Source organism: Anopheles cruzii, chromosome 3 (genome assembly GCF_943734635.1).
Source record: "Anopheles cruzii chromosome 3, idAnoCruzAS_RS32_06, whole genome shotgun sequence".
NCBI classification, from domain to species: Eukaryota; Metazoa; Arthropoda; class Insecta; order Diptera; family Culicidae; genus Anopheles; species Anopheles cruzii.
In genome coordinates this window covers 42,940,255-42,950,167 of record NC_069145.1, presented here as the reverse complement: position 1 = coordinate 42,950,167, position 9,913 = coordinate 42,940,255, and the positions used below count along the sequence as shown (strand labels likewise).

General features: G+C 45.8%; 1 protein-coding gene across 1 annotated transcript; it reads right to left on the bottom strand.

Annotated features, from left to right (window-relative positions):
- Positions 1-5,334: 5,334 nt before the first annotated feature.
- LOC128270444 (probable ATP-dependent DNA helicase HFM1) lies at positions 5,335-9,362 on the bottom strand. Its single transcript, XM_053007841.1, has 2 exons — positions 6,723-9,362; positions 5,335-5,355 (listed from the first exon to the last, which is right to left on the bottom strand). The coding sequence occupies exons 1-2, from the start codon at positions 9,360-9,362 to the stop codon at positions 5,335-5,337; spliced, it is 2,661 nt and encodes an 886-aa protein (XP_052863801.1).
- Between the last annotated feature and the right edge of the window lie 551 nt (positions 9,363-9,913).

Genomic DNA, 9,913 nt, shown 5'->3' with positions numbered 1-9,913 from the left:
ATTCTTAACTTTGTTTTATGAAAAACAATTTTTATTCAAGAACGGCTGAATAGATTTTGCCGAAAATTGGTGGGGAGGTAGCTTAAAACCAGGAGACGGACATAAAATACTTTTTATAGCGTCCGACTGCGTTCCCGTGAATGTTGGCGGCAGTGACGGCGGGGGACTCGTACCGGGACAGTTATCCGTCAGCAGCGACAACCTCACAGTGACCGGCAGCTACCACCAGCGACTGCACGGATCGTTGACCAGGGGAACGTCACCCAGTAGGTGTGTCACTCACCGTCCTTTCTTCATCCTACCAGGTGGTCGAACAGCTGGAGCGCTTGTAGCCGCGGATCTACACCGCTTCGGGCGCGGCGAGCTGAAAACGCCGGAAGCTGCTCCGGTGCTGCTGAGCGCGATCGCCCGCGACCTCTTCAAGGTGGACATCTCGTGGGGCAAGGTAGTGTCCCTGTTTGTCATCACCGGCGGCCTCTCGGTAGACTAAGTTCGCCATGGCCGCCCGGACTATCTGCCAAAGCTGCTGGAGGATGTAGTGGACGACGACTGCAGGAGGAGATTAGCTTTACGGGCCGCTGCCTAATGGGGACCATATGTGTTTCTCCTTAAGACCCTCGGGCTGTATTTATGCCTGAACATTTTCTCTTAAAGTGGCTCATTCGTAGATCATCCGTCTCGCTGCTCCGATTATTCGGTTTCTAAGCGAAAAACGTCAGTTCGAACCCCGACAAAGCATTAGCTTGAATGTAAAACTTTAAATTGGGGCCTGATACGGCTCTGGCCGTTCTAATAACAATAAATAAATAAAGTTTCTCTTAAAAGCGCAAAAGCCGTCTTTAGAATATTTTTTATTTCCGCTGGAATTGGAAAGAAATTGGCCACCGAAAGAAATGGAGCAGGAAAGTAAGGTAAGATTCGAAGCAATGCACGAAAGAAAATCAGTTTCCGTCGGAAGCTTCAGGGAAAACATTTGGGAAAACGCTACTCGCGTTTTTCTTCTCGACCTGACGTAGAGGTTTTCGCATGCTGCGCCATTGGCCAGACGACCTGAAAAAATTTTTGAAGAAATATCCCAAAAACCTGAAATTTTACTAGGGGAGCAGGAGCGACTGGTAGGTAGCACCAGTGACTTTCATGCAATTTGGTATGCAAATTTTATATTCCAAAACTTGTATGCAATGTTGTAATATTGCAAAAAATATTGTTTGACCGTATCGTGCAATATTATTACGACATTTTTCCATGCAAGCTACGCAATCAACTGTGCTACCTACCAGTCTCGAACAAACCACCGTCGGGAGCGGTTGTTGCTCGTCTCCATCCAGGTGTGATAGTGAACAAAAGCAAAGAGTTAGACACAGTGACAGTGCTAGCCAGGGGCCGGCTACCGAAAAAAAAAATGGCTCCAACAAGCAAACTGAAACGGCCGATAGAGAGCGGGCTGCGCAGTGAAAGTAAGAGAAGCCGCGAGCCGGTGGCTAGCGAAAATATTTTCGAAGCTCTCCCAATGGATGACAGCGGCGATCTGCAAATACCAAGGGAGAATATTTCCAAACACGAGCAGAAAAACTCCACTCCGCCACAAACAGAATCTAAAAAAACTCCACCGATATACGTAACGGGCACATCGGTAGGAGATGTGCACAGCAAATTAATAGCCGCAGGAGTCATCAAATACATGACAAATGTCACCAGAAAGGGAATTCAGGTACAAGTAACCACGACACACGACTTCAACAAGGTGGTGCAGGCCCTACACGCGCGCAAAGTGCAATTTTACACTTTTCAGCTACCCGAGAGTAGGACAACAAAAATAGTACTGAGCGGTGTGGCCGACTGCGACATCGAGGAACTAAAAACCTCGTTAAACGAAAAGGAGGTCTACCCAAGCGAAATCAAAAAGCTAAACATCAGAAACAAGAGGTACGATGATCAGGCCACATTTTTATTACACTTCCCCGTGGGCACGGTAACGCTCGGGAATTTAAAACTGATCCACGCGATCCGATACTGCAAAGTAAGATGGAACCACTACCACACAAACGGCACACCAATGATGTGCAGAAATTGCCTCAAGTACGGCCACGGAGCCAATAACTGTTACACACAGCCGAAGTGCCTGAAATGTGCAGGGGCACACAAAGCAGACGATTGCCCACACGCCGAAAAAACGATGGAAGAAAAAGGCAGAATTCCCGAACACTTGTTAAAGTGTGCAAACTGTAACGGCGGTCACACCGCCAACTATTATAAGTGCCCAGCGCGTCCACAACGCACACCAACGCCTACAATCTATCGTCCCGCTCCTAAGCTCGACGAAACCAACTTCCCATCCCTGCCGTCTCACCCACATCTACCAAGTGAACAAGCGGCAGTTCCAAAAAACTCGACATATACAAACAGACCCGCACAGTGGGCCAATCAAGGGCCAAATCTATTTTCAGCAGACGAAATAACAAACATAATAACTGATACCTTCTCACTCATGAGAAACTGTAATAGCAAAGAACAACAAATCACAGTGATTTTCCAAGTCATCCAGAAATATTGTTTCAATGGATAAATCAAATTCACTCAAAATTTGCCACTGGAATGCAAACAGTATTTCAAATAAAAAACTTGAAATAATCCACTTCCTAGAAAGCAATAAAATTGACATAATGGCAATAGCCGAAACTTACCTCAAACCTGAAATCAAACTTACAATCCCCGGCTATAACATACATAGAAAAGACAGAAATGATGGCAGCAAAGGTGGAGTAGCTATCCTGGTGCGGCGAAACATCAAACACAATATTCTTCGCGACCTCAAATTAGAAAAAATAGAATCTATCGGAATCTCGGTTATCACAAAAAAAGGAAACATCAATATCACATCAGTATACCACCCGGGAGGAAATAAGGACCTCGAAAAATACAAAAACGACATAAGAAAACTGACGAAAAGCAACAAAAGCTACTTCATCTGCGGCGACCTGAACGCCCGACATCGAATGTGGCACTGTAAAACGTCAAATGGGGCAAGCAGGATCCTGTTTGAGTTGAGTCAAAGAGGAAACTTCGCCATCCACCACGCACAGACACCCACACATTTCCCCAAGTGCAATAGATTCTCACCATCGACAATAGACCTAACCATCACAAACGGAAATCATGAAATGTCAACACCTATCACAATAGCCGAACTCTCATCCGACCATGAACCAGTAATTTTCAACATAAACCACACAATCACAATAGAAAAACCGACGAAAAAGATCTACGACTACAGCTCAGCAAACTGGAAACAGTTCAGAAAATGCATAAACAACGAAGTAAACATTCAAAACATGAACCACCTTACATTAGATACCACTCAGAAAATTGACCAAACGATAAACGAGCTCACAACAACAATTCAAAGCGCCCACAAAGCATCAATACCACTCATCACACCTGGACAGTATAACATCAAACTCCCAGAAAATTTAAAACAAATGATCAAAGTCAAAAACATGCTCAGAAGAATATGGCAACGAAACCGAAGAAACAAACTAGCAAACTCGTGCTTCACTTCACTGGAAAAAACGATCAAAGAAAAAACAAATATAATACGAAACGAAAGCTGGGACAAAACACTATCCAACATCAACACCAAACATAACAACAACAAAACCCTATGGAAGATAGTAAAAAATTTAAAAAACCAAAAACAAACAATCCCGCCTTTAAAAATGAACGGAAATCTCCTAATGAGTTCAGAAGAAAAATGTGAGGCTATAAGCTCACACTTCAAACACTCTCATAAAATAACAGCGCAAACAAAGAGCACCATGGAGAAAACAGTAAAAGAAGCGGCCCACAGTTCCAAAAACTCATACCAAGAAACACTTCCCCAAACCCTACTGATCAAACCAATCGAAATCAAAAGGATTATAAAACAACTAAAAACCAAAAAATCCACCGGCTTAGACAATATCAACAACAAAAGTATCAAAAATCTACCAAACAAAGCCATAATACAAATCACACATATTTTCAACGCCTGTCTAAACTTAGGGTACTTCCCAAACGCATGGAAACACGCAAAAATCGTTCCAATCCCTAAACCAGGCAAAGACCACTGCCTCCCCGAAAACTACAGACCCATCAGCCTGCTCAGCTGCCTGGGAAAAATTCTGGAAAAAAGTATAGCAAACAGAATAGACAAACACACAAACGATAACCACATAATCCAACCCTACCAATTCGGTTTTCAAAAATCACTGTCAACCACTCACCAACTCCACAGGTTGACAAACAATATACGGTCAAACAGAAATAACAAAAAATCTACCGGACTCGTCCTGCTGGACATCGAGAAAGCCTTCGACACTGTCTGGCAAGACGGTTTAATTTACAAACTGGTTAGACTAAAATACCCACAAAACATCGTTAAATTAGTAGAATCATTCCTTAAAAATAGACAAAACCAGGTTTTCATAGGAAACTCCTGCTCAAACATCTACACCCCAGATGCAGGGGTACCGCAGGGTAGTGTTCTCTCCCCACTACTTTTCAATATTTACATATCCGACATTCCAACACACACAAAATGTTCACAATTTCTATATGCCGACGACTTAGCAATAAGCTCCTCAAGTACAATGCCCAAAACGATAGTCACCAATTTAAACAACAGCCTCCGGAAATATGAAAAATATTGTAAAACATGGAAAATCAAAATTAACGCCGACAAATCAGAGGCAATTTTCTTTACACGAAGAAGTTGCCTGCGTCGCCTCCCAACTAGCTACACAAAAATAAACAAAACAAACATCCCATGGAAAGAATCAGTCAAATACCTCGGATTTCACCTAAACAAGAAATTAACCTATAAAACACACTTCGAACACGTAATAGAAAAATGCGAGAAACACCTAAAAATACTCTACAGCCTAATAAATAGGAGATCGAAACTAAATAACAAAAACAAACTGTTACTGTACAAAACTATAATCCGCCCTACCATCACTTATGCATCTCCCATATGGGCCACCAGCGCGAATACCCACAAAAAAAGGTTACAAAGAATCCAAAACAAATTCCTAAAAATTATTCTAAATAAGCCTCCATGGCATAGCACAGAAAAAATACATAAACTAGCTAAAATAGAAAAAATAGCTCAACACACCCTAAAACTCAACAAAAAGTACTGGTCCGCTTGCTGTAAAAACAAAGAATTGAAATACCGTCTTCAGTGACACAGTTAATTAGTAGATTAAAGTAGTAGTAGTTGTAGATAGTAGTTTAAATAATGTAAATAGTTTAGTCAGTAGGTAGGCTTAGGTATGTAAGGCATAGGAAAAAGTCTTAGACAGGTCCAATGGGCCCCTGTCAAAATATCAAGAAAACAAATCAAACACTTAGGTACACTAACGAACAACACCTGAAAATAATAATGTGTAATAATTCTCAATAATAATGTGGAGAGGCCTTAGCCGAGCCCATTCGATTAATCAACCTCGATGTATTACGAAATCAACTCCCAATAAACGCAATTTATATAAAAAAAAAACTGTGCTACCTACCAGTCGCTTCTGCTACACTAGTCCAATTTCGGATTTCGGATACGAATCAGGTACAACGTACGTTCGATGCGCCTACCTTTTTGCATATTTCCGAAATATTGTAAGCATTTGTAGAACCTAAGAATACCCGGGCACAAACAAATATTGCCGCATTGGCGCATATCAATAAAGTGGATGTTTTTGATAGTTTGCTAGAAAACCTGTTTTCTAAGTTTATTTCCTCATCCTCGATCCTATTCTGGCAAGGTTTTGGTTCGCCTTGGTGCACCGATGACTTTGAACCGGTTTCATGATTGAACGACGAAGTTGCGGAGCGCATTTTGAATCCGTTGCATAAAGAAGTCGTTTGAGTGCACCAACTATCAAAACTTGATTCTTGTAGACGAAATTGGAATAGGAAAGCATTTAGTGAGAAGCCAATAGAAGTACAGAAGTCTTGAAATTGTTTTTTAACTAACTTCCTCATGGAGAGACCATCATCGTTGTAATGGTATTAAATTTCTTAATACCTTACAAACGCTGCAGTCACAAATCTCCCCGCCGTCAGTCGTAGCAAATAACATCTTCAGCTGATCCAAGGTTAAAGCTCTTTTTCGTTCGCTTTGCACAAGGACTCCGAGTCAAGTCCGACTGGACTTGGACTGGACGAGAGATAGAAGAAGTTGGGAGTTGGGACGATTCCATCGCAGTAACCTTCAAAATTTCTTTCCTCTTCGTTCCGTTGGTGGAACTAGGTGTGAGCATTTTATAGCGCTTGAAGCAGTCTAAAATTCTGTCCGAATTGTTGCCGGAACATTCGAAATCTGTATCAACGTAGTCAACGGATTTGCGAAAAATACATTTTAATTCTTCCTCATCGAAGAACGGTGGGTATTCTATTCGCTGATTCAAGTTCCTTACTGGCTCCACACATGGCAAGAGGGCAGGCTCTTGAGCCTGAGGAATCGTTCGTGGTGCTACAAAAGGAGGAATTGTTTTTTTCAAGATCGATTTTAGGACGGGCACTTTTTGGATTGTTTCAAATGCGTCGCTTGAGGAAACATTGTTTCCGTCCATCACAGCGGTCATATTCGAATCTTCAACCAGCTTCTTGGCAGTTGGGAGACACAATGACCGGTCCGGAAGGGACCAGCTTCTATCGGAAGTTTCGAGAACAGTCCGTGCACTCACAAAGCTCACGTCCATCGTATCATTGGCCATTCTGGAGGGGAAAAAATGCGTTATGGTCGTTTGCTTCGTGGCAATGGATTCGTGGCGGTCGCTCAACCGCGCAGTGTGAATGCAATCTAGTCCAACCCAAGTGCCGCAGATCAGCTGCGCAGTGATCGAGTCGACGGAACCACCGTACGCATGGATTGGCCAAGTACATCCTTCCGCTGGGATGCTTTCCGCGCTACAGCCATCGTGATAAAGCAACGTCCTGTTGGACGAGTCTCCCACCAGCACGCTAAAGATGACGGACGATTCCGGCGCCACGGCACGGTAGCTACCGTTCCGCTGGTAGACCGTGCACGAAAACTCAGCTGATCCTTCGGAACCCTCGGAAGGTGCCTTTGTAAGTTCGATACAAAATTCCGGCAACTGATTAACGAAACTGATCAGCTCGTTACCGAACGGTGGCTGCTTCTTGACGATCCATTCCAGTTCCCGCGGATCCGTGGCGCGAATGGTTTGGAACGAGTTTTTTCCGCGTTCCGCCAGGTGCTGCGCGAGCCTCGGTCCAATCTGTGCCAGCTGGCGACTGATGAGCGGACTGTTTTCCCACAGCTTTGCCTGAAAACATTGGCTCAACGTAGCGGCACTGCGCAACGCTCGAAAGCTCCCGGTCCCGAAGCGGTCCCGATTGCTGTTCAGCAACCCGATGATACATCGGCTTATGCGCGCACCGAGCGTTATGATTTTGGCCGCTTCCTGATGCAGACCGTGGTCGTTGATGGGCAAACAGCCGAACACGGCCTGTACCAAGCAGTACACCTTGGCGCCGGTGGTACTGATGCGCCCTGGCCAACGAAACCTTATTCCGGCGCCATCGGAACTATCCGGCGCCGACGGTGATTCCGAGCTGTTGAGCGAGTTAAGGATTCGCTTTTCGTTCATGCGACATTTGAACGAGCTGAACTCATCCGCCCGGCAAACGAGGGACAACATTTCCTGCAGCGTCTCGCGTCCCGTTAGCTCCGATAGGAGAAGTTTCGTCGTGGCAAAGGACATATGGTTGCGGGCCATCAGCTTGCCGCATCCGGACGGTTGTAAGACGTCCGGGCGTCGAGCCACAATCAACCCGCTCGTTTGTAGTGACTCCAAGGTGCTCTGGCACAGTTCTTCGATTTGTTCGTCCACAGGGCGCCCACCGGATAGCTGATAATGCGACGGATTGGCCGAGGCTCGAACGTAAAAAAATGTCGACTTGATCCACTCGTGCACCGCCGGCCGATCATAGATCATTCCGTACGCTATCTCGGAGTTTAGCAGCTCGGGAAGTTTGTTGTGAAGCTGCGATTCGGTGGGCAACATATTGGCCGCCAGCTTCCGGTACCGATCGACGTTCGATTCCGTGGTCATTATTACCGCAACCCCGTGTTCGTTAAACTCCGACCGACCGGCACGGCCCATCATCTGGAGCAGGTAGTTGTTCGAGTAGTCCTTGCCCGTGTAGCTGAAGGTGGACTTGATGATCACGAGGTACGCCGGAAGGTTAACTCCCATACAAAGCGTGCTTGTACAGCAAAGGATGGCAATGTGGCCGCTCCGGAAGCTACTTTCGATGCGAGTCCGGTCCGAAGCCAACAGTCCGGCGTGATGATACGCGACACCACGTGCGACGAGGTCCTGTAAATGTTTGCCCGCCATGCCGGAAGCTGTTCCGCCCGGAGGCAGTGGCCCCCTTTTGATCTGCATTTCGCGAGCCAAGAAGCTGGCCGTCGTTTCGGCGCTTTTTCGCGACGAACAAAAGATGAGAGTCGGCTTCTCGCAGGCGTACTTAGTAATAATGTCCACCAGCTTATAGTTCAGATTCAGCTCGAACTTGTAAGCTCCCGCATGGCACGGATACCCGAGCACGTGGCGCTCAAGTGTCGTCTGGCGGTCCGTCTCGTCGAAACTGAATGCGGCCACGTGGCGATCGTTTTGCAGCCAGCGCGCGAAATCGTCCACATTGGGAACGCAGGCCGATACGGCGATGAAGCGGATTGAATCCAGCGTAGGCGCTGGATCTACCCCGTCGTTCGCTAGCTGATCACGGTTCATTCGGGCATCGATGAGTTTCATGCGCCCCACCACGAGCTCCAAGTTTGCGCCACGTTCACTATCTTCCATTACCTGCACCTCGTCGATAAGGAACAGTTTGATGTGCCGCAGGACATTCGCCACGTTCCGATCCGCCCAGTTCCGCGTGAACACTTCCCACTTTTCCGGTGTGCTCAGAATCAGCCGATGGTTGCTTAGTTTGTTGATGTCTTCGACGGCATTATCGCCGTCGTACTGAATGCAACTGATGCGCAGCGCTCCGAGACGGTCCTTCCAATCGTGGTACTTTTCGGCACACAACGAGCGGGTCGGAGCAAGGTAGACGATCCGATAATTGTCCCGCGATGCCAGGGCCAGCCGCACGATTGCCAGTTCGAGGATGACCGTTTTGCCCGATCCGGTCGGGGCGTTGACCACCAGCGAGTCGGTCGATTGTAGAATGGTGGCCGCCACGGCAGTCTGGACTTTGTTGAACGATTTCAGATTCCGAAACACTTCCCGTGCGTCTGGTGGCAAATCGGCTAAGGACAGTGGCCGACCCTGGGTATCCACCGATTGTGCCATGTTACAATGCAATGGTTCGCCAAGTAAAGTAGTCTTCGTCGCGTCCCGTGTTCGCTATGTGCGGCAGGTGAGAAAGGTTTTAGTTTTTCAACCACTTTTTCTGTTTAAAACACGCAATAACCGTTGGTCTTGATTCGATTCTCTGGCATATTCGAACGATGACAGAGAAAGACTGATTCGGGAACACAATTAGATAGACGATTCCCAAGCCTACTAAGCCTACTCGGCACCTGCTACGCACTATGAGAAAAAGGCGGTCATAGACAAACTGTTAAAAGTGAGGATTTCAGTTATATCGTACTGAAATACTGATATGTTAGCTATGAGCGATCCGAATTTTTAACCTTCCATGTTGCGCATATTACGAGAATTCATCTATGAAATTTGAAAGAGTGATAAAAATTACTTTCTAAAACTATTTTTATCAGCTACTTTCACGCGGCAGCGAATTTTTGGTCAAAAACTATAAACTAATGATGCCAAAGCCACCGTTATTTCCAAAACTCAATTTACGGCTTCGTGGTCAATTAATTTAGGAGAAGACAGCAATC